This window comes from Triturus cristatus, chromosome 11 (assembly GCF_964204655.1).
Source record: "Triturus cristatus chromosome 11, aTriCri1.1, whole genome shotgun sequence".
Lineage (NCBI taxonomy): Eukaryota > Metazoa > Chordata > Amphibia > Caudata > Salamandridae > Triturus > Triturus cristatus.
Window position 1 is genome coordinate 629,829,929 of NC_140594.1, and position 25,616 is coordinate 629,855,544.

Sequence of the window (25,616 nt, forward strand, 5' to 3'; positions counted from 1 at the left end):
ACTCATCAACCAGCTCAGGACCCCTCCCTGAGAACTGGTCTCCCAACCTAGGGTTTAACCCCTCAGGTTGTACCGGGGTCAGAGGTGGGCTCTCCCACCCTCTGCACCCCCTTCCAGAGTCCTGCTCCCTACCAACTGGGGCGGTCCCTCTGGAAGAAGAACCGGTCAGGACACTGGTTACAGTAGTCAGACCCTTCAGGTCAGGCTGCTCCTGAACCTGGCCTTCCAACCTCCGGTCTAAAACCTTCGGTGGAATAATTGCCTGGCACTCCAGGACTTCTGGGGATTTACACACCATCCCCCCGAGAGTAACATATGCCTCATATGTTGCATGACCGTCTGCCTGGCGCAGATCTCCCGTCCCCTGTCCACCTGACAGTGCGCGAAGATCCCCCAGGCCAGACGTGTAGTCGCCATGGTCACTTCTAGGAGACTCAGCCCTCCCGGCTGGTCTCTGACCCACTGGCTCCTCCACCGGGGAACACAGCCCCATGCCACTCCTCCCGCTGGACTTCTGTACCCTCCCTACTGGAGCGGTACTGCCAGACACTAGAACCACAGGAGCCCTGTTTACAGGCGCTCCCGGTCCTCTACTCACTAGGTGATCCTCCTCAAATGGGCTAACAGGACAGCCTAGGTCCCCAACTTGGTGTTCCCTCCTGAAACCACCCAAGTCCTGAGGCAGGGTTTCGTACGTCTGGGGACCCTCAGTCACCCACTTACTCCCGCTCCACTGAGCCAGGCCGTAAGCCCCTACACCCTCCTCGCTATACTGGGACCTAGCTGGGCTACACGGAGCCTCTTCCACCACGCTGGGCTGGAAGGTACCTGAACCACCACTTGAGTCACTCCCTAATGACTCCAGAGAACCTTTAGCGCTTTCCCAGCGCTCCGCTTCCTCTGCCAGCGCCCAAGGACAAAAGTAGTCATACCTCACCAGGTGCTGGCGCAACCCTGGGGAACAACTACGGAGCATCTGCTCTTTGACAATCATTTTGAGCACTATATCCAAATCCTCTTCCGTGTTGACCTCCAGCCAGTCCCACAGTGCCTCATGACAGTCATCCACAAACAACCCCCACGGCTGGTGAGACGGTTTTCTACTGCCCCTGAACCTCAACCTATACTCCTCCTCTTGGGGAACAGGTACCAGACTCGGGGAACTGGGCGTGGGACTTGTCGCACGGGACTCTATTTCGCTGCCACCACTGGACTCAACCCTCCCTGGGGAGCCCAGAAAACTACGACTGCGCGCAGGCGATAATCTACTTTCCAGCACTGATTTCTCTCTGGCGAAGGCCCTCTCAGCCTCCGCCATCCTCTCCTGCGCTAAGACCCTCTCGGTCTCCAGCTTTTTCTCTGCCATCGTCAGCTGCGCCATCCCCCAGGCATGCTCTAACCTGAGCTTCTCCATGGCCAGCTGATGCTCCCTCTCTTCCCTCCTATCCACCCACTCCTCTGGGGACAGGGAAAGGGATGGGGTGCTGCTCCTGACACTGGACCCAGCAAGGGACTCCCTATCTATGGGGTCTCCACTCTCTACTGACGTCCCTGTCAGGTAACCTTCCTCCTCCTCAGATTCCTCAGGGCTCCCCTCAGACCCACCACCCTCTCGGCGTGCGGCCCGGGCCCTATCTTCCTCGCTGCGCTCTCGCTCCCACTCAACCTTTTGCCAAGTGATCAGGTTGTCCCTCAGTTTGGACTGGGTATCTAACTCACCCACCTCTATGTCTCTCTCCTCACAGAACCTTACCAGCTCCAACCTACTGTACCTAAACAGACCACAGAAGTTAAAAGCAGGCTCCATTTTGGCGGACGTTCCTGAGAAGAGTTCAACACAAGGAACCTGGGGGTCGGAGCTACACAGGAGTACACAATTCACAAAAGGTTTCAGTGAGCTCTCTATCCTGGAGAACTCACACTCACTGTCTAATGCCCCACACACCATCCACACACAACCCTCCCCTCGGACTGGTAAGGCAGTTTCTACCACCCCTGATCCCTCAACCTGACCACCACGTGACACAGGTACCAAACTCTGGGCGCAGGGCGGGGGACAAATGTACTGGACACACTAACACAACGATACCTTCAGGAGAAGAAATAAAGGAACTTCAAAAACAATAATCCCTAAAATGTGATTTATCTAATGCAGAGTTTTGTGGTGTAGCCAGTCGCTGCTGCGGTACAGCGCAAACGCAAGTCCAAATCCCACCGCTGAACACCAATGTTAGACCTGGCGTTTCTGGTTGGCTAAGGCTTGCGCCAAAGTCAGGCAGAAACCACCACTCTAGTCAGGGCAAGGAAGTTACACGCCAAAGATAACCCCTGCTCACCCCCTTGGTAGCTTGGCACGAGCAGTCAGGCTTATCTCTGAGGCGATGTGTAAAGCGTTTGCGCGCGCACCCAGCAACAACACCCAAGGCCCACCACAAAGGAAACTCCACACAAGGTATTCTATAAAAATAACCTTTGTATTATACACAACACATTAGATAAAAACACACACTTTACAATGTGCCAACAGGCACGGGCAGAATTTACAAGGGATTATGTACAAGACAGGGCCACCTGGACCACTGTCAGGAAATAGCACTTTTAGATATTTAGCACATAAAAATATATAAAATCACTGTAGCACAAAAATAATCTGTATAGCACACAACCAGTTACTCACTGGTATCGGGGAAGTACCACCTGCGTAACCCTAACTACTTTAGGAGACTGTCACGCAGGGAACTAGAACCTCACTAGCACCACCTGTACTAGGAGAAAGCAACAACCACCTACGTATCACAATACCTGTAGGGGTAATAGAACGTTACACATGATGCATCACATTCAGAGGTGTATGGAAGGAAAAACACATGATGCCTAAAAACATTCAGAGGTGTAAAAGCAATGGCACATGATGCATCAACACACATTCAGAGGTGCAGGTAGGAACACACATGATGCATAAAACATTCAGAGGTGTAAAAGCAATGGCACATGATGCATCAACACACATTCAGAGGTGCAAGTAGGAACACAATTGCGCAAAACTCCTATGCCACCACCTGTGGCAGTCCCTGGGCCAACTGGCCTGGAAGGGGCTAGGACGCCCTGCGTTCAACAAGGTCAGGCTGCGCCAGCTGCGCAGACCAAAACAAGAATGGTCCCCCACCTAAACGTGGCAGCTGCCCACTAAGTACTGGGCAGCTGGAAAACGAACTTCAGGCACTCTGCGTGCCTCTGGAGCCCTCTCTGGGCTCTGACCATTTAAAATATGCCCCCTAGAGCCTCCGCGGCTCAGCACCACGTTGGAGCCTCACTAGGCTCGAGAAGCGATACTTTGCCCCTCCGGTGGAGCCTCACGGGGCTCGTAGATACCGCACCGACTGCCTTTGAGAGCCTCACAGGCTCGGGAAATACTGTCTCCCCGGGTTGTAGCCTCACTGGGCTCGTGAGCACTGCCACCCGTTGGAGCCTCACTGGGCTCGTGAGCACTGCCTCCGCCCTCCCCAGCCAGTGCGCGGAGTCCCCCAGCCCTCGCAATCACTCACCAGGCTGTCTGCAGGGGACTCCCGCGTTGGCTGCTTTCTCTCTCTGCTCCGGCGGACTCCGGGGCTGCTTCTCGACACGGAGGGGGGCAGGCACCGACAATGTGCCTCGCGCCCTCCTCCGCTCCAGCTCCGGCCGTCCTCGTCACTCTCCTAAGTACCCCGGGGCGCAGGGTAGGCTCCTGCCTGCTCCGGGGGTTAAGCAGCCGCGCCGCTTCGGTAGGAGGCGGGGTAGGCTCCCGCCCTCCTCTTCTCAGTTCCGGTTGTCCCGGAGGCCCGCCCCCAGGCTTGCCTGACTTCCGGTCACGAACCGGGCTGCAGCGGTGATCTCGGTGATTAGAGGGGTGGGCTCCCTCCGTAAATGCAATCCTCGGCGGGGTAGGCACCCGCCGCAGCGATACGCAAATAAGCGGGGTGGGCACCCGCAAGCCAAATCAAAGCGCTTCACAGCGCTACACGGGGAGCCAGTGCTCGTAGCGCTACAAGGATCCTCAGAGCGCTCCCAGGCTCTGAGAGACAGCCAGTCCAGAAAAACAGCGCGCCCAGCGCTAGGAAGTCCAGAAAGCGCTCCCAGGCGCTACAAGCACTGTTTAGCAACAAAAAGGTCCTCCAGAGAGCAGGGGGCAAAGGCTGGGCCCAGAGCCAGCTCACAGGGCCCTCCAGCAGGGAGGCAGTCCCCAGTGGCGGTCTCTCCTGGCGCCCAGCAGCAGCAGGCCCCCTCTCAAGTGGATCCTGCAAGAGAACAACTTCTGTGGGGACACAGCCCCTTTTTATACATTACAAGGCTTTGTCTAAGGTGCAGGGAAGGGGCGAACCAGTTCCAGCAGGTTCCTGAGCACTTTGTTTTGCTCAGCCCCTCTCCCTATTCACTGGCAGGGCTAGGGTCATTAGACGCACCACAGGGGCCGGCGCCAGCATTGTGTGGGGGAATCCCTGTCCTATTCAGGACCCAGGTACACTCCTCCCCAGCCATCAACATGCTAACTCCCCATTCACCACTGGGTGACTCCTCCTGACTCTGGGGAATTCCCTAGTCCGTCACCTGACCTCACCAGCCAATCGCCAGACAAGCCACACATTTCAGACTGCACACTGAAGTGCCCACTTCTAGAAGTGGCACTTCCACACCAGGTACATGCACGCTGCACACATCAACGCGCAGCATTCACTCCCACGAGTCCGCACATACCAAACACGGGCCTGCACACCCCACGCATCAGGAACTACAGGGACACATACATTCTCCCATGCATTCCTATGGGAGGGCAGGCCAACCTCAACACACGCACGCACTTTACCCTGGGACACAGCGGTAAAGTGCGCAGAAACCAAAATCCATTACTCCAAGTTACCAATAAAAAGCGAAAAGTCTCGGGGGTGAACCTGCCAGAAGGGCCAAGTCCAACAGACATTATCTGATTTAATTGTGAACCTCCTAAAAGTATATGGTAATATGAGTGAGTTTAATTGCACTGAGGTTTTAGAATTTGAAATTAATTCTTCCATAAAGCACTCCAGAGCCAGAGTGGGGAAAAGGCTTTGTTCCTGCAGTGGAGGTCCAAACATATGCTCAGCCTTCTTCATGACAAGTGGTGCCACCCATAAACAAGCAAAAATCAAAATGTTCATACAACTTCTCTAGAGAAAGACACTTCCCCATCTCCTCTACCTCACCTGCGATATACCCCTCCTTCACGAGTCACCCCGTACACAGACCCATCGGTACCAACTTCGACCATCAAGAGTTTGCCAGCTACTTGCTGCCATCCGGTTCCCTGGCAGAAAGTTGGAGTGACGCCAATACGGAAATGGATGTCATCGGTAGAGTTGACTCCCCAGCACCCAAGAGGTCCACAGGTGTAGTACTTCATCGCCCCTTGAATCCGGTTCCAGGTTCTCGATGCTGTGGTGGGGTTGCTCAAGCAGAACACAGCATTTTTGGAGGTGACACCAGAGATATACGTGGCTCCTCCAGCATCAATCTGCTTCAGTGCCCCTAAACATGACAAACAGAAACTGAGAAAATCAAAGAGAGCCATCAAAGGAATTGAGAATGGCAAAGAATAAATGCGACCAGGGCTCTGGAGTGATCTGAGGCAACAAAGCAGAACTTAGATATAATCAAAACAAGAGAGCACAATGTTGGTCCAAGAGGACCAGAGCCAAAGCAGATTTTCAGGAGTCACTGGAGATACATTTGTATATAGTTATTCTAAATAGGAATCGTCAACATGGATGGTGGTTATACTGGACATTGTTGGACAAGTCTATCTTAAACAATAACTACAAAAAACTGTGACACTTTAAAAAAGTCTACCCAGCTGCTAGGCTCCCACTTCGTAGTGCTTCCCCTGAAAATGAGATCCACGTCTACCTTTTAATGAATATGGCTGGAGAACTGACTCATGGCAGCTACCATGCAACACTTTATCTCTCATCTTTTGTACTCAGACATCTTCTACAACCCCCCCCCCCCAATCAGTTCTACTCTGCACTACTGAAATAAACACTCTAGCAAACCTGTCTTCATCACTGAAGAGTCAGAACCCAAACTCACCAACTGCATTTAACCTTTGCAAAGGCTAGGATTTACAGAATGACAAGCTTTGCGACAGAAGAAATAAAGATGCAATGTATCCAAGCACATGGTTTGTTGCAATTGTCAGAATATATTGCACTACACAAATTGTGAGAACTGGCAAGAGAATGTAAAAGACAGCAAAGGAGATTCACATGGAAAGCAGGTACATGTTATGAAATGTTACCAATGGCTCTTGTCAGTCAGTAAACAAGCTGTCTGTGAGGTACTGGCCACTATCTGTTCAGATTAGCAAGCCCACAAGGCCCAGAATCCACCCTAACATTAGACTATCGAGCCACCACTCACAGGCCATAATAACGAGGTTCCTCCGTCACAGAGTCTGTGAGACCATTCTTTCAGTGGCCCTGAACGGATGACCCAGGACCATTTGAAAATACCAAGGTGATGTTCTTGCCGGATTTCACCCATTTGGTTCAGTAGCAAAGAAAAAGATTTGACGTGGTGAAAAAGTGATTGCAAGAAATGGACCTTATATACATGCTGGTCTTCCCCGCAAAGCTCAAAATAGCAGTAGAAGGAAATCCTGGCATTTCCAAACACTGGAAAAAGCAAGGGGCAGTTGGAGGATAAAGAGTTGGTGCCACAAACCCATTGGTGAGGTCTCTACAGGACAGAGACTAGGGAAATCAATGAAAATAGGTACTGAGCACGAAAGGGATACAACTTGTGAAAGGTTTCAACCACTTTGAAGACAAGGGAAAGGCTTGGAAGCCATAAGTAAGTGATACTGGAGGGCTACTAGAAAGTGAGATTCAGTTGCAATGCAACTCAAATAACACCAGACAAGGACAAGGGACAACCAAAGGGTGTTTAAAGCAGCAGTACCTGAACCCACTTCTCCATAGTGTGACGGAGCAAGGAGCCTGTATCGCTCACACCAAGAGGAGATGCTTTTGGGGAAGCCTACTCCATTTTGGTTTAAGTAGGTTTGTTTCCTCAATCAAACTAAGGACCAGATGGACTAACTTTAGGAATCCTGATTTCCTAATTGCAATTAACTCCGAATCGCAGTTAGGAAATCGGCATTCCTAATGCATGAAACTATTTTGAGTTTCATGCTCGATTCCTTGTGAGTCGCAAATAGACCTACCTCATGCATATTAATGAGGACGGTCGCAATTTGGAACCCATTAGTAATCGCAGCCATCACAGAGTTGGTGGCCTGATGGGGTCAGCAGACCACCAAGTATGCGATTGCTTTTAAACAAAGCAATTTGTTTTTAATGCCGCCCGTTTTCCTTAAAGGAAAACGGTAAGTGTTTAAAAAGAAAAAAATAAAGGTTTACGTTTTATCCTTTAACCCCTTCAGCGCGGCGCGGATTTACGCGCCACGCTGAAGGTTCCGTGCGCGGGTGGGGCCATGACGGAGCGGTTCCGTCATGCGCACAGCGCAACCGACGTGCATGACGGAACCGCTCCGTCATGCGCGTCGAAGGGGTTAAGAGCAGGCAGTGGTCCTTGGAACCACTGCCTACTCTTAAAAAATATTTTTTCAACATTCTTGAAGGGGAAGAACTCCCAAGGGGACCCATTTCCATTTGAGAATGGGTACCATCAATTTTAAATGGTGGTAAGTATTACTGTTTTGTGACTGAAATTTGGTCACAAAACAGTAATACATTTGGAAGTTGGAAGGGGCGCCCAAAATATGCTTCTTCCAAATACCGAATTAGTAGCTCTTCTGTCCAGCTTTTTTAAATAAATGCTTTAAATATTTTCTCCTTTCTTGTGTTGCGATTGGACATATCAGCAATATATGCAAAAAATCATTAGACCCTGTTTTCACACGTGTACATAATAATTTCTTAGTGCCATTTTATCTCCTCCGTATGGTTAAAGGAGGCCCAGTCTGTTGCTCGAATAGGAATTTACCTTGAAGAAACAAAGACAAGAGGCGTTTGGCAAAACGAGAACAGTTGGTTTAATTAAACACTACTGCCTGGAGCACAGTCGGGGTCTAAGGACTGTCTCAAGGTTCAATCGTTTTGAACACCGTTTTATATATTTATTGAAGCACCATAAAACAATTCCTAGATCCTGTTTTGGGAGTGGAATGTGGGCCTAGTCATGAAACCATAAATGACTCCAACCTGATGACAAATGCCTGACCACATATTTCTGACTCGGGTTGATGGAGAGGTCATATTGGGGGATTTAGACAACAGTGATTCGATTTCGTTTTTATACATCCACATATCTTTGCGTACGTCAATATTAACAAGTTGAACAACTAAATATTTATTTTTATGTCTGAACACAGGAATAGCAGCGTCTAATTTGCAATGCCCTGTTCAGCTTAAACCATATGAAAATAATGAACCCTGTTCATAAAGGTAAATTTACAAGTAGAGATTTACTCATGTGCAAATCCAATCCTGCACCCAGATATAAGTCTACATGTTTTCGCTATTCACCATTTCCAACTATAGATTTACACATAAGTGCTGACTCAAATGTCTACAACCCCAGAAATCAGGGGGTAGAGACATCTAAGGCAGAATTTTAAAAAACACTCTAATTAGCATTTTAAAATTCAATTACTATTTGGTACATTTAATTAAAATGTATGTGTTTTGTATTAAATTAAGATAATTGTAACTTTGTATTAATCAGTTTAAAGTTTAATTTAACTCCTTTAAAAAAATAAGTCAATACGTTTTTAGAATTATATTTAATTTTGTATTTAATCAAATGTTTTAACACTAAAATAAGTGTGCATGTGTGCATGAGGGTGTCTGCTTCTATTGTTTTCTATGGGAGTGAGTTGTTATACCTACGAGTGGTATACTCCTAAGCAGGGCTGAAGTAAATGTACTACTATTTTAATGAGCATTTGCGCTGTTGTAACTTTAGAACTGTAGGCCCGGATTTACTAAACTTTCCCGCAACACAGTAAGGGAACTTTCTGCGTTGCATTGCGTGAAAGGAAGAGATGATAAATGTACCATATTTACAAAGGTGTGGCAAACTTCTGTTCTCTCTCTCCTTGCACTGGCACTTGTGCACAGCCTAGTGTCAATGAAGGCACTCTTGCACCACAAGGCAAGGGTACCTGTGTTGTACTCAGAAGAATAATGTTAGCGCCAGGATACCTTTCTGCATAAAAAACTATCCTTTGGGGCTTATTCCAGATGGCAACAAAAAAAATAAAGATATTCGCCTTGTTACGCCAGCTTCAGGTAGGCACAACATTATGGCACAAACCCAGGTGCAGACTTTGGTAAATGTGGGTTTGTGTCACAACCCATGGCTGGATGCACCCATGGAACACCAACCCAACGCAAGGTAACGTAAGACTGCCTTACATTACTTTTTTTTAACTAAGCCAGTAAAAGCCATGCAAATTGCACTTGACGTGGCTTAGTAGACCCTGAAATAAATTTAGCTTTGGGGCTACTTGAAAAAACGTGACACAACCCTGATGTAAAATGCTAGTAAATCTGGTCCGTAGTTTGTAAATAGCAATGGTTTTACTCTTTTGTGGGTGGGTGTTTTTGTATTAGGCTATGCCAACCAAAACCCCACCGTACTCCTTCCTAAACGCCTCCCATTTAGTAGTAGGAATTTCTCTTTTTCCAGTCTTTCCTGCACATTTTCTATAAAAACTGGTGCCTGGGTGTACAGAGATCTCCGCCATGAAATTACATGTTCAATTCTGAATGTATTTACCAGCCAGACTGATAGATGACTGTTGACAACTGTCCATGATTTTGAAAGCACTACAGAATTAAGGTTTATTGTTTTGTGGCAAATTAACTGTGATTAACTGCTGCCCCACAATGAAGGGCAAACACAGAGGCCTCTTAATACTGGTAAGAGACAGAGAAGACCATAAAGATAATGAAAGATTACACATTTAAAATGATTCCAGGGCTCAGACATTGACACATGTCAGGCTTTTCAAGCTTGCATTCTGATACTTGATGGCCTCAATTTACAATGGGAAAATCAAACGTGCAGGGCACAGAATACAAAGGTAAAACAAAGAACAGATAAAGTACTCCAATCAGACATTGGGCAAATGTCAAGCTCTGTGTTTGTTGCCCTAATCTCATAAAAATGAATCTGTAATGTGTTCCCATGTAAGAAAATCCATTGCCCTTTTTGGAACTGCCAAGATCCTTTTGTGTAGAGGAGTGTGAACATATGGTAGTATGTAAACTTGAAGACCTCAAAGGTCTCATAATGTATCTCTGCTCTCACTTACACTACGCACCAGGCTTGCACCATAAGCCATACTAAGGCCCTCATTATTAGTCGGAATTTATCAGGTGGGATATGTATCACTCAATTGTAAGTTTTGGGGAGGAACGTGGATTTCGATGCTTATTGCACCAATATCCACATGTTCCGGTAAATGCTGGCCAAATTTGCACCAATAAATATAGGCAGGTTTGACCTGCTGATATTTATCACAAAACTCATAATTGTGATATGTGCAGTAACACCAGTTACTATGCAAATCACAATTAACTCTACCACTTGTAATGACGGCCTATGACTTCATAGACCTCTAACAATATATGTCTGTCCTGACGTGCACTATGTCCTGTTCTTCAAGTGCTACGACGTTCATAGAAGTCTCACAATGCATCTGTGTCCTGACTTTTACCTCAATTTGCTATCCAAGCACAAAGTATTCCAGGGATCCCTGTCAATCTATTTCTGTCTAGCTTCCAACACCCTCTGCTACCCCTCTACCAAAGGCCCAAGAGAAAGCACATGTATCTTGACCTGCATGATGCACTACCATCTCAGAATGAGATATGCCAAAGGTCTCACAGTTTGCCTCTAGCCTGACCGACTCTATTCACTTCTATTTTAGTACAACGACGTACACCGAGCTCTCACAAAGCACCTTCTACACTGGCAGTCACAATGCACTGTTTTTCATGTAAGAAAACATTTACCAAGTTCCAGTGATGAACCAATGCACTGGCCAACTTTACTAATGTTTTACACCAGATTTGTGTAACTTTTGTAATGCAAACCGGATGCAAAGTGTTATGTTGGGATTTACTATGCAAAGCAAATCAGGATTAGCCTGGGATAATTTCCTAAAGTATGCGCTGCTTTGCGTTACTTTGCGTCAAGAGGGCGTTGCATGGGTGGTGCAAGGAAGTTCCCATGCAACCACCCATGGGCTTTGAAGCAAACCACCGAACATCCACTAAACCAAAATCCATGCCCAAAAAGGCTCTATGGTGTAACACTCAACGATTATCCTTAAAGAAAAACTGCAAAAAGATTTAAAGGGAATGGAGGAAGAACTATTACTCACAACTCAAAGCCAGGTATAAGGAAGCTATTAGACTATACCACAAAAGTATTAAAGATTAAACAGGCTCAGAATTCCTCAAAGGAACTCTTCTCATCGGTCAAATCCTTAACCTCCCTAACACACAGCACCCACACGGCTAAGGCAACAGAGGAAGGATGTAATGACTTAGCTACCTACTTCCTCAAAAAAGTCATGAACATTTATAGCTCATTGTTGACCGAATGAGAGACATTGACGAGGCAGGAATGAGATCAGGTGCAGATCTTCTCTGCCCTCAGTCTCATTAGCTTCCCTCCAGTTAACACAGAGTATGTAAGACTACTGATGGATAAGGTGAATTCAGGCTCACCGTTAGACCCTGCTCCACCGCATGTTCTTAAAATAATTACGAAGGTCTTGCTCCTAATACTAGCTAATATTATGAACCACTCACTTGTGTCGGGCAAAGTACCAAGTGCATGGAAACATGCAATAATTAGACCACTGTTAAAAAAAAACAATTTAGACCCAGCCCAACTAGAAAACTATCATCCCATTTCACTGCTCGCATTTATTGGGAAATTGTTAGAAAAACACGTAAATGGAGTTCTGACAGAGTTCCTGGAAACACGCCAATGCCTCCATCCCACTCAGATGGGCTTCTGCGCACCGCACAGAATCAGCACTCCTGGCAGTAGTAGAGGAACTAAAAATAACGCTGGATCAGGGAAGCTCAGCCACTATACTACTTCTCAACCGGAGTGCAGCATTCAATACTGTGGGCCACCATACTTTGCAAAATAGACTGTTGGACCTTGGTGTCACAGATAAGACCCTACAGTGTCTGGCATCTTTTCTGGAAGGCAGAACTTTTCAAGTTGTAGAAGCTGACCTCCTCTCTAAGACGATGCCTCTGACTTGCGGGGTGCCTCAGGGCTTAGTCCCACATTGTTTAATGTATACATGGGACCGCTAGTACGGGTAGCGCAAGAGTTTTATGTCTGTATGATATCCTATTCTGATGACACTCAGTTGGTGATCTCCCTAGATTCCAGATCTAACGGCAACTCAGATAGCTTAGCACCCTGCATGGAAAGGGTTGTGGAATGGATGATAAACAGCTGCCTGGAGCTCAACGGGGATAAAACTGAGCTGATGGTCCTTGGGAACAATGCAATCTCCAGGTCCCTGATCTGCTGGCCCAACTGCCTAAATAATCCACCAACTCCGAATGTGACTATCAAAAATCTTTGTTTCTGGCTTGACAAGGATCTAACAATGGTGATCTAAGCCAAGAAACTAGTAAGCACATGTTTTGGACTACTCAGACTGCTCCGCACAGTCCTGGAGCGTATCCCCACACAGCTCAGAAAGACAGTAGTCCAGTCCCTAGTCACATCACGTTTGGACTATGGAAATTCACTCCTCATAGGGGCATCAAAATATGTTACCAATAAACTTCAAGTGGTTCAGAATGCGGCAACAAGGCTACTGTGGAAGGTCCTAATCCAGGAATCAGCCAGGAAGCATATAAAAGCTATTCACTGGCTCCCGATTGAGGCCAGAATTAAGTTCGAGGCACTCTGTATAACACACAGAGCACTACACAACAAGGGCCCAAGTAAAATCAAAAACCTGTTCATCCCTTATGTCCCAAACAGAAGCCTCAGATCCTGCTCTGAACAACTGCTAAAAACTACCAGAATCAGGAGAGCCAGATGGAGAGGCAGATCCTTCACTCACCTGGCACCCAAGCTGTTGAATTCATTTCCAAGCGAATCTAGACTTCTGGAAATGGAAGCAGCCTTCAGGAAATCAATCAAAGCCCAGCTGTTTTATCAGTATTATTAATCCACCTCTATCCTCTGCATGGTATCAGTCTCCTAGCGCTGGGAAGCCTTTGGGCAGCTATGTGCTCTACAAATCACTTAAATAAATAAAAATTAAAAATAGGATGGCTAGCATCTATTTTCTAAACGCTAATTGGCCAAACTGCACTTTTGCAGCATTAGCATCACATTTCTTAATGATACAGGGCACACAACAGCGCCCGTTTTTACAATGCTGGCTTCTTTCTAAAGGCATGGAGCGCCATATTGTAAATCCTATGCTAACATGGCATTAGAATATGTTGTACTGTGGCTGTAATTGTTTTGGCACACCACTGTGGCAAAACTGTGGTGCACCAGTTCTTGTAAATATACCCCTCTTTTATGAGACAAATAGTGTTGGATTGCCTCTCTCTTCAGGATGGGCCTTACCCTATACAACAGAACTTTGAGATGGGATGGGATGATGAAATCTGTTTCATTTTTTAACTTTATGGATATGATTGGTAATTCCCATTTGCTGGCTCCTGAAACCGTTTTGTAGTTTACACCTGAAAACAGATGAATGCAATATCAATGATCATATCTATACCACACCTTCTTGTAGGTCAAAATTCGCACCATTCCACTTAAAGACCATGTCATAACTGTTCACACCCCAAACTCCAGCAGGACCGACGGTGATGTGTGTAAGACCACCTGGTAGGCTAGTCCAGCTGCCTCCGGAGAGTAAGAAGATGCCGCCTCCTGCATTCACTCCAGACACCTGTGCACTGCCCGCATCAATCTGCGTGATGCTCCCGCCAACTTCACGGCACTCCAGATCTGGAATGTAACAACTCAGAATGTTAAACAGCCATAGACAATGAAGATCTTTGCGTCATGCAGTATTGAAAGTATCGACATAAATAACCATTGTAGATTACCACTAACTCTAAGACATGATTAATTACCACATGAGGCCACTGCTGCTTGATCTTGGCCATCATCCTACAAAATCTGTTACCTATACCTTACATTCTGACCCGGTAATGACCCTCAGCTCGGTTGCCACAGGGGGAAATAGGATGCTGATGGGTCAGGTGATCACTGAAATGCGATATACTGTAGAGATACGGGGGCTTATTTACAAGCGGCCTGCGCTGCCTGAGCGTCACTTTTTCTGATGCATGGGTGGCAAAATCCTATGAACCATATCTATGAGGCTAGGCAAAGCCACCTTATGTGTCTTTTAATGGCCTAATATATATGGAGTAAGACAAACCAGCACAAGTCACTGTGTTGTCTTACTCTACGTTAGGGAGGTGTTCCATGGGCTTTGTGGTGGGTGTTACCATGCGACACCGATGGATTTTATGCTTCGCCAGATTTACAACATCATGTAAACCTGGGGAAGCTCCCCAGAGCAGGAGTAATGAGGAGAAATGTTTTAATATCTCATTGTTTTGTCCTCTTTCCAAAGAATGCAGCACACATACAAAGAGGAAAATGTCTCCATTGATTGGTTTTGAGCAGGAAGATGTCCCTTCTTGCACAAAACAATCCTGTATGCAATGCAGACACCCTTGCACAATGATGCAAGGGTGTCTGCGTTGGCGCTAGGCAGCCAATTGTGCACCAGCGCTAGGGGGAAAGATGCGAATGCACCATATTTCATAAATACGGAGCATTCCTTCTCTTTCACATTGGTGTAGGACAGCGCAGCAAAACGATTTGTACTGCTGCCCTACACCAATTCCTCGTGAATAAGGCCCACAGTATGTACTTCAATAGACATATCAGTTTATCCAATATCTTTAAACTTCTGTAAACATCTTTTTATTGAGGCACCCATCTTTGGGGTTCACAATAAAGGCATCTACAATGGGCCTGATCACGAGTGTCCCTGGCGGGCTGTTAGGTATTTTTCAAATATTTGTGATGACGGGGTTCACGATTTATTGTGTCTGATAAACAGTGCCTTTTACCAGATTGGCTCTGAAAAAAATAGGACATGACATACGGATTTGGGTTCTACCCAACCAAAATCATCATGTTCCAGTAATTACTGAACCTTTTTCTCCTTTTAAATCCTGTCTGGAACTGTGGACTGTATCACACCCAATAATTACCGGGTCGGCATTTTCTGGCTCCACTTGTAATCAGTGCCTATGTAAAAAAATCTTGTAAACAACTTTAGGAGAGGTTTAATTTAGAGGGCATCAACATAGTCCTAAAAATCACTTAAGTATTTGCTGCAACTATTTTGTTAGGTTTGTGAAAAACAAGCCTGCCAACGTGTGAAAATGTTTCACTTTGTGAGAGCAGCAGGGTACAGGCTGACGCACTTTAAATTCGCTGCCTCCCTATTCCAACGCCAAAATGCCAAGCTTCTGAGTCTTGTGCCAATGTGCCAGGGCGGTTTCATACTCTGTAACGGACATTGGCTGTGCAGAGTCTGCACATAGTTAGCTAGAAACTTGCTCTCTGCGCGTGTGATATCGGATCCTCACCCGGATCCTCACCGGGTGATTGTGTGAAGGGAGCCAATATTGTGTGATATATTTTGGCAGTGTGAGCTGGCAGTTCTGCAAAAATACATCACCCCTGACAACCAGAAGGTGAAGGTACAAATATTCTCGTGCAGTAGAGACAGTAATTCATCCTGTGGACAGAAACCTATTCGCGAATAGAACAGAGAGGGTTAAATATTTACCTTTGCACGGAAAAGCAGATGCAAATCCTAATGCAAATTCGCAATTGCCTACCGCATATTAAAGTAAAATCGAACTACAGGTGAGATGACCGGACTGCCCCCAGTTTGCAGTTCTCGCAACAAGAACAGAGTACTGCTTGGACACCCAGAGACCAGCAGGCACACAGGCTCCTTTCCTGTGCCGAAAGCCACATATGACCATTAGTAAATTGAAGGTTCACAGTCTCCAAATAGCCTGTCAAAAAGAACGGAAAAACCAACAAAAGGTGAACTAAAAGCACGATTGCTGAATCTATACAAACAGATGGTTTGGGTAGCAAAATATGAGCAGATGGAAAACAAATGGATACAAATATAGAAGCTAATCGGCAGACAGGGGCAAGCTGAGCTATGGAGGTATCTTAAGAATAAAATCAGTCCACCAGCGGCCAGAACCAATGTCATCACTGAACAGCAGTGAACGCTCCATAGACGAAACCTGAATGCTTCAAAAACTTCAACCAACAAGGAATCGGACGCTTCGAGTACCTGTCTGGAAACTCAAACCCCAGGGGTTCAAATCACAGAAAATGCTGTCTCTAAACCCCTGAAGGTTATTGAAGCGGCAGGGACGCCTGGCCCCAATGGTATACCAGCCCAGGTCTTCAAGGAAGACTCCAACCTGTGGTCTGCTATCTTAACTCTGCTCTACCAAACCTGCCTAACGACTGTGCAAGTTCCAGAGAGCTGGTGGGGCTCCATCCTGAACTCTATATACAGGAAGGGCGACAGGAGAGATCCATCTACCCACCGTCTCTTCGCCCTCCTGGATAATACAGTCAAGGTTTACCCATCTGTTTTATTGAACGATCTGGTACGCTGGGCTGAAGTAAATGATATAGTTCTACCCAGTCAAACAGGCTTTAGAGCAAAGTCCTTCACACTGGAGAACATTGTGACCCGATTTTACTTAATCTACAGGGCAACAAGCATAAAACAGCGCCTGTTTCGTGGATTACGCACCCGCCTTCGACCCGGTCGATATGAACAGCCTATGGAGAACGATCAGGGACTGGGGCATCCTGAACAATCTGCTCCAGGCCATCATATCCCTTTATACCTCTACCTGAGTGCAGGTTAAGTTAGCACGGACAACAGCCACTAGGAAAATCCAATCAGATAGCGACCTCAAGCAAGTCAGCGTGCTAGCGCCCTTGTTATTTAATCTCTACACTACAGATACCGTCGCAGCACTGAAATAAGCAAACTTAATGCTGTCTAAAATTGGAAGCACATTATTTCAATATGCTGATGACATAATCCTCTTGGACCATTCTAGAGTAGGCCTACAGAGGGCCCTTAAAGCCATGGATAAGTACAACCAGAACAATAAATTGGTGGCAAATGGCTCCAAGACCAAAGTACTAGTCTTTGGTAATCCAACCCAAAAAACACATTTTACCTGGAGTCTGGGCCCATTAAAAATCGAAACAGCTGACACCTACAACTACTTGGATGTATGGGTATCAACAAAAAGAGGCGCCAAAAAGCACCTGATGTATACCGTGACAAAGCAGGAATGATTACTAATTAAAATGTACAAACTAAATAAGGCTGTGGCAAGCCCTTCTACCATCCCAATAAGATGATTAATAGCAGACACCCTCCTACCGATGATCAAGTACAGACAAGAAGCCTACCCAGGTAAACTAGTCAACATCATGGATAAGTACCAGCTCAAGGCACACAGAATGGTCTTCAAACTACCAATATACCGCTTGTGTTGCTTGATAAGGATGGAATTTGTTCTGGAGGGTCAATTATGGGTAAGCATGGCGTCCTTTGTCAACTACAAGTATACATCAAAAAGGCCCCACCCAACACCATAATAGCGGTTCTCCAGAACATGTTTGCCCAAGAAGGGAACCCATGGTCATTTTACCTTCAAAGATCTATTACCACTCTACAAATCGACCAGACGGTATTAGACAGCCTGCAGTGCGTGTGTGCTACCAATAAAGCAACGCTGAAAATAACAAACTAAAGCGGAGTATAGCAAGTATCTGACTCTCCTTGCCACTGTTTTTAACTCGCTCTGCTGCTTTTAAGTTTATTTCCTAAAGAAATCAGGTTTGAAACAGGGTTACTATTTCTACCAGTGGCCTCGACTTTTTAATAATATTTACTGTGGTCTAGGACTGGTTACCATTGTTACAATTGGACTGGGGAATATAATGACTGCATTTTAAACCCGTTTTTGTGTTCTGTGATATTTTATGTCCTTGCACTTTACCTCACTCTCCAGTCCACAGCAGTCTTGGCTGTTTGAGCAGGGAGAGTTGCAAGTTTTTAGCCTACTTCCGGGATGCCACACTGGGCCGACATTTTGAGGGAGGTTTATGGTCTAGGTGCTCTATTTCCTCAACGAGCAACGGGGACGAGGACGCACAGCAGAGTATAGCGAGCATTTGACACTCCCTGCCACTGTTTTTAACACGCTCTGCTGCTTTTAAGTTTATTTCCTAAAGAAACCAGACTAGAAACTGTTAATATTTCTACTGTTGGCCTCGACTTTTTAATAATATTTACTTTGGTCTAGGAATCGTCATCATTATTACAACTGGGCTGGGGAATACTACAACTGCATTTTAAATCTGTTTTTGTGTTCGGTGATATTTTAGGCACTTGCACTTTACCACTCTCTCTGGTCCGCTGCGGTCTTGGCTGTTTGAATGGAGAGAGTTGAGGGTTTTTAGCCTACTTACAGGTTGCCATAGTGGGCTGTCATCTTGGGGCAAGTTTATGGTCTACACGCCCTATTTCTTCAACAAGAGACGCCTAATTTAAACCGATTGGGATGTGGACATGGACACGCAGTGGATGGGTGTAGCGGGAACACCGCCGGAGCATCAAAGGCGTGCCAAAGGCAAGTCTGCCTGCACCCATCCATGCACGAATGGCGCCAGGTGCCAGAAACTCTGCCTCTTTGACTAGAAATACTATTACTACAGATAAATGATGTTACTCTTCAGTCGAACTTCACCTCCTTAATCCCAAACCCAGGTACCATGGCTCTCCATCCAAGTGGTTCATGGGTCCTTTGCTGTAAATGTTCCTGCTCTTCAAATTCTTCTATGTTTACTGATGACTTGAGGTCTGGCCTGACATCAGCCGCTCTTCAGGACTTAATAGGGACTCAAGACCTTCGAATCCAAGTTTGGAATGTAGTTACCCTTCCCCTGCTGCTTCCGGTACTTTAATAGCCATATATTAGATCTATGCCAAAGCACTCAAAGGAACTTTGAGATCTGCTAACTTCCCTTACTCCTGATTTGTGTTACTTAACAGAAACTTGTCTGAATGTAGCAGCTCTACCATGTATCCCTTAAAGTCTTCCAAAGCAGTATCAACTGCTTAAATTGGATAAAGACTTCAGACCAAGTGGAGGTGTGGAAATCGCTTTCAAAGACACAGTGAAAGTAGTCGTTAATGAGAATCTGTTAGTTGAATGGGTTAAAACGTGTATCTTTAGAATCGCATTTTCAGCTACCGATTCTTGGAAGGGTGCACTAATTTTTGTCTCCCTGGAGCAAAAATATATTTTACTCACCGCTTAGCGGAATATATTGCTCCTCATATATTAGCATCCAACATTCTTTTTACTTTTGGGAGACTTTAATTTTCATAGAGAAAATTTTCTAAATAATGAGATGGCCTTTGGCTTGGCTGACATGGAGATATTAGGTCTTAAACAGGTGATGGTGAGACCCAAGCACTTGAACAGCCACACCTTAGCCTTAATCTTTACTAATTCTCTGGAGCATAGATGAGAACTTCCTTTACTGCTTCTCTGGACCAATCACTATCTGATTAACTTTCAAATCCTAAAAACAAATGAGCTGCTTTAAACAAAAGAAATGACCAGCTAAGCTATGAGACAGTGGAAATCTGGACCTCGGCTCTCCTTTGCCAGGGTCCCACAGGGTTCATCACTGAGCCCCACCCTCTTCAACATCTACATGCCCCCCCTCGCAGCCATCATCTGACAACACGACCTCAAAGTCGTATCCTACGCTGGCGACACCCAGCTAATCCGCTCCCTTACCAAAGACCCCACCATGGCCAAACTCAACTTCCAGAAAGGAATGCAAGACGTTGCAGTCTGGATGACCAACTGCTGCCTGAAGCTCAACGCCGAGAAGACAGACGTCCTCGTCCTCGGTGCCACCCCTTCTGCATGGGACAGCACCTGGTGGCCGACCGCCCTCGGAAGCCCATCTACCCCCTCAGAACACGCCAAAAACCTCGGCATCCTACTCGACTCATCACTCACCATGAACTGACAGGTCAACGCTGTCACCTTCAGCTGCTTCAACACCCTCCGCATCCTCCGCAAGACCTTGAAGTAGATCTCCCCTAAGTCAAGGAAGAAAGTCACCCACGCACTCATCACCAGCAGACTGGACTATGGAAACGCACTCTACGCCGGCATCAACAAGTTCCTAATCCGCAAACTCCAGACAATACAGAACACCGCCGACAGACTCGTCCTAGCCATCCCCCGACATGAACATATCAGCCAACACCTACGAAGTCTCCACTGGCTCCCCGTGGAGAAAAGAGTCACTTTCAAAATCCTCACTCATGCCTACAAATGCCTACACAACAATGGACCCAAATACCTCAACGACAGAATCAACTTCCACGTACCCAAAAGAAACCTCCGATCTTCCAACTTCGCACTGGCCAAAACCCCACACATCCACAGAGCCAGAGCAGGTGGAAGATCCTTCTCTCACATTGCAGCCAAGACCTGGAACGAGCTACCAGCAGATATCAGATGCGCCCCCTCCCTGAACACCTTTAGCAAGACCCTCAAGACCTGGCTCTTCAGCTAAACAGGTCTGCGGATTCCCCCCCTCAGCGCCTTGAGAACCTCACGGGTGAGTAGCGCACTTACAATTCCCTGATTGATTGAATGATTGATTGATTGAAGGTTTACCTTCCTTTCGAGTCTCGCTGTAATGTAAATAATGAGGTTGCTCCTGGAAATTTCCACAACTCCTTTTCCCAGGTGCTTCACCAAATTGCTCCTCTTAGACAAAATTCTGCCACCCCAATGGAAACAACGCCCCTTGTTTTTTAACCGACCTAAAACTGGAAAACCCAAGTGCAAGAGGCTGGAAAGGCGTTGGCAAAGGACTAATCATCCCGCAGATTAAGAAGAATTTTAACTGCTGTTGAAGAATTATCAAAATGTTATCAAAAAGGCCAGTAAAACTGTTATCATAAATAAGATCGATCAAGCAGACAATTACACAAAAATAATTTTCAAAACTCTTAACAAGTTTATTAAACTCGTGCCTGTACACATGTGATCCCGGCTTAGCGAGAGCTATGCGACTCGCTAGACAAGTTTTTGGGGAGAAAGGATAAATAATATTTATGTTCATTCTCCTCCAACTCAGAGCCAACCTGACAGATATTAATATGCCTTCTCCCAAGGCTGCTTTTTATGTGGAAAGTGTTTCCTTTGGACTTTGGTGGAAACGCAGAGGTTGTTAGAGCCTGCCAAATCAGGATCAGCACTGGACCTCTGCCCCCACCCCCAAGTATCGTGAAAAGTCTCTCCAACTTAATTGCACCCACTATTATGTTTCTTTTTAATCTCTCAACTGAATCAGCCTCAATCCCTATCATCTGGAACACTGCTCTAGTTTCTCCCATCTTAAAAAAAAGCCTAATGCTGACCCCAATAATCCTTCTAATTATCAACCTAGCTCGCTGCTCCCTCTTTTCTGCAAACTCTTGGAGAGATTATACATAAAAGCTTTCAGCATTTTTGGAAGAACAGAGGCTCCTCGATCCATCACAGTCAGGCTTTAGAACTTGCCACTGTACAGAGACTGCCACTGACAATATTAGCTCATCCCTGTGTTTGAGCTCCTCATTGAGACTGGTGCTCTTGGATCTAACTGCGTCCTTCAATACATGCTTTCATGAGATTCTTATCCACAGGCTGCATGGCATTGTGGTCTATGATAAAGTTCTTTACTTGTTTGTCTTCTTGATATACTGTTCTCAAACCATCTCCCTGAAGACTTTCAAATCAAGCACCACTCCAGTTTGAACAGGAGAACCATAGGGGTCTACACTAAGTCCCACATTATTTGATGTCTATGGTGCACATCTGGCACAATTAGTCAAGGCATGTGGTTTCGAGACAACATCTTATGCTGATGACACACAGCTGGTTATCTCCTTTGGTCCTGACTTGGAAGGGGTGAAAGCCCGCTTCTCTGATTGCATGAGGAGGATCCCCTCCTGGATGTCAAACAAAAGTCTGCAATTAAATGGAGAAAAGACCAAAATTCTCATATTTGGGAAAGCCCAACCACTGTGGAAGTTGGATTGGTGGCCATCCAAACTGGGATCTGCCCCGTTCCCAAAGCAAGTAGTTACAAATCTTGGTGTAAAGCTGGACACTTCTTTGTCCATGAAAAAGCATGTTTCAACACTTTGCGGAACTTGTTTTACCACCATGCGACTGTTGAAAAGGGCATTTTCTAGCCTTCCTTCTACCTCTAGGAAAGCCCTAGTTCAAGCCTTAATTACAAGTCGTCTTCATTATGGAAATGCTTTACTTTCTGGTGCTAATGAGACCTTATTATCCAAATTGCATGTGGTGCAGAATACAGGAGCCAGACTGGTGTTCAATCTTCTGTCTGGCTCACCCTCTGCTCCAATACTACACTCTTTTCACTAGTTACCTATAAGGAAAAGACTCATCTTTAAGATGTGCTGTCTTACCTATAAAACCATGAACTGCAAGGTTCCAAGCTACCTACAACATAGAATCAGCTACTATCACCCGACTAGATTGCTGAGATCTACAGACAAAGCCCTTCTTCAAATTCCACAGATGCGCACCTCAAGATTTGGAAGAAGGTCTTTTTTTATTGAGTACCTTTCTACTGGAATAAACATCCCCCAAGAATTCGCTTGTTCACAGAGCTGGGAAAGTTAAAAAAAAAACTTAAAATGTCTGTTATAGTTAGTTGTGCTACTCATATACTTCAGCAGAAGCATCGAGATGTTCTTACTGGGACAATTCACTGCGCTATAGAGATCATAACATAACATACTGTAGACGGCAAGTGACATTGATAAACTTAGCAAATCAAAATCATTGCTAGCGGTGGGACAATTGTATGCCAATGCTAAGCCGTATTGCCTCAGACTCCAACCTTATCACGGCTGCGCCATTCGGAAATCATGCCTTAAATAATGTTTGCAAGGCTACAATCTAAAGAAGTAAACCTCAGGTGGCAGTCACTTACTTAAACTTTCAACTGTAGACTCTGCGCCTACAAGTATGAATCCTTCAGTCATCTACTATGCTGCTGCCCGGCACTCTTGAAATCACGCCGCACACTACTAAATCCACTCTTTCGTGCATACAGCCTTTTATTATTCAGCACCGTGGGTCTTCTTTAAAGCAAGCAAGTACGTTTCTCAGGGCTCAAAAGGAACACTATCAGAGGCAATGCAATGTAATTGCCTTAATTATAATCTGATTACATTAAAGTGAGTATATTTCACTGTCTGTCACAGTGCTCCGAAATGAACTTCCCTGTTTCAAAGGAGACTCAAGGCCCTTGACAAATAATGGTTGGGCCAGAAGCAACAAGGGAACACCTGTAGATATCAGTGTCATCTCTGCTGAACATCAGCTAAGTTCAAGAATATGGCATCTACTATGACATACAACCCACAAAATCTGATGGCAGCAAGCCTTCCAATCTTTTGTTGTCAGTAGACAGTAAATAACTCCCCTCATCCCCACCCCCACCACCGCCTCACTGGGCTTACCTACACGGACCGCCACTGATTCCTTCCTGTAAAAATATAGACCACCACCAAGCACTGCAAACGTTATAGATGTTTAACTTAATACAGTAACAAACACCCATCTGGGTCAACAATTCAACACATTCTAGAGACTCAACAGATGGTTTCACAATAAGAAACTAACCACAGCTATCACTACTAACCTTGAAGCCTCCAACCTACAGCAAATCATTTTCTGGGCTAAATTCACTGCGCAGGTCACACGCTAGATGTCATATCCAAAACATCAAGCCTCTGTTACAGATAACTCCTGCACAAACTGGAGTAACCGCAGCATCATCTACATACCTATGAATAATAACACTTTGTAACAACAAAAACCACCACCAACAACAAGGACTCATGTAGACAATGAAAAAAACTAGACATTCAGCAACTCAATGCACACCTTGAAAGAGCACAATTAAACATGCGGCCAAAAGACATGCACACCTTTTACAGCTGGATCGCCACTTCACTGGACAAACAGGTACCAACAAAAACCACATTGAGGGTTGACCATAAAATGAACACCACATGGGTTAATGACAACATAAAAATAATTCAAATACAACTCGACATACTACATGGCAAATGGAGAAAATCAGGAGATGAAACAGACAAAATTGCTTCATGGGACTATAACAGAGCCTATAAAAATAGCCATGAGAATCACATAAAGATTCTACTACTCCAACCACATATCTGAAGCAGGCTGCCCTTCTAAAGACCTCCATAACATTCTGACAGAATTCTGCAATCCAGAGTGCCTAAACACAGAAACAAGATAATCACAAGATTCTGTGATAAAATATCCAACATACTGATCTCAAAAATTAAAAAGATTAAAAGTTGTTTTTAGGAGCAAGTAGACAACACCACATGACCTAAATACCACAGCAAGTGACACCAATATTCATCCATCAATGCATGCTTTCAATAACATGTATCAAAAAGGATTCCTCAATATAATCATTGCAGCCAGACCATCCGAATCACCTTCAGACCCAGAACTGCCAGAAGTCTTTAAAGATATCTTTCACTTAACCTGTGCAGGGAAGGTAGCCAGATCCCTACTCAACAAGTCTCTGGAACTAGGTTAATTGCCATCTGAGCTGAAAACATCCTACAATAGGCCTCTCCTCAAAAAGAAAAATGTCAACCCTTCATGGACCAGCAAAATATAGACCCTATCAAATGGACCAACCTTAGGAAGAATTTTTGAGAGAGTAGTGTTTGCTGAACTCTGTAACTTATAGAACATTGTGGATTACTGTCAGACCAACAGTCCGGTGTCAGAGCAGACACAGAGTCAGCCATCATATCCATCTAGGATAATCTAAATCTCACAGTGAACAAAAAAGGAGTAAATGCCTTGTTGCTTCTGGATTTATCAGCTGCATTTGACAGTACACTACCACATGCTACTGCAAAGACTCTATAACTTCAGAATCTATGATAATGCTCTGAAATGGATTGCTTCTTATATCACAGCCAGACAACGTGTAGTCTACCTACCCTTTTTCACATAATAATCTAAAACTCAATAACGCATAGACAGAGATTATGACCTGCAGACAATGGCATAAGCACCAGCCTACCGCCACATGTTCTAAGGAACTAAGGAAATGCAAGCCCCTCCAACAACATCAAGAGAAGTTAGAAACCTCGGAGTAACTATGGATTCAGATGTATCCTTGATACCCAAGGAGTGCCTTCTACACAATAAAAACACTGCATTGAATCATCCCATACCTTGCACACCAGTATAAACTGAAAGCCATCCTCACACGTGTCATCTCCAAGCTTGACTATGCCT

General features: G+C 45.5%; 1 protein-coding gene across 3 annotated transcripts in view; it reads right to left on the reverse strand.

The window, feature by feature from the left end:
- The window catches only part of LOC146785200 (fish-egg lectin-like), a 211,976-nt gene that overhangs the window by 80,012 nt on the left and 106,348 nt on the right, over positions 1-25,616 (reverse strand). For 2 of the 3 annotated variants that reach the window (XM_085634092.1, XM_085634090.1), the window contains exons 2-3: positions 13,831-14,058; positions 5,217-5,538 (exon numbers count right to left, since the gene is read on the reverse strand). In XM_085634092.1, coding sequence (XP_085490218.1) covers positions 5,217-5,538; positions 13,831-14,058 — 550 coding nt within the window. The remainder of the gene's footprint in view (positions 1-5,216; positions 5,539-13,830; positions 14,059-25,616) is intronic. The other variant, XM_085634091.1, reaches the window with a different exon arrangement.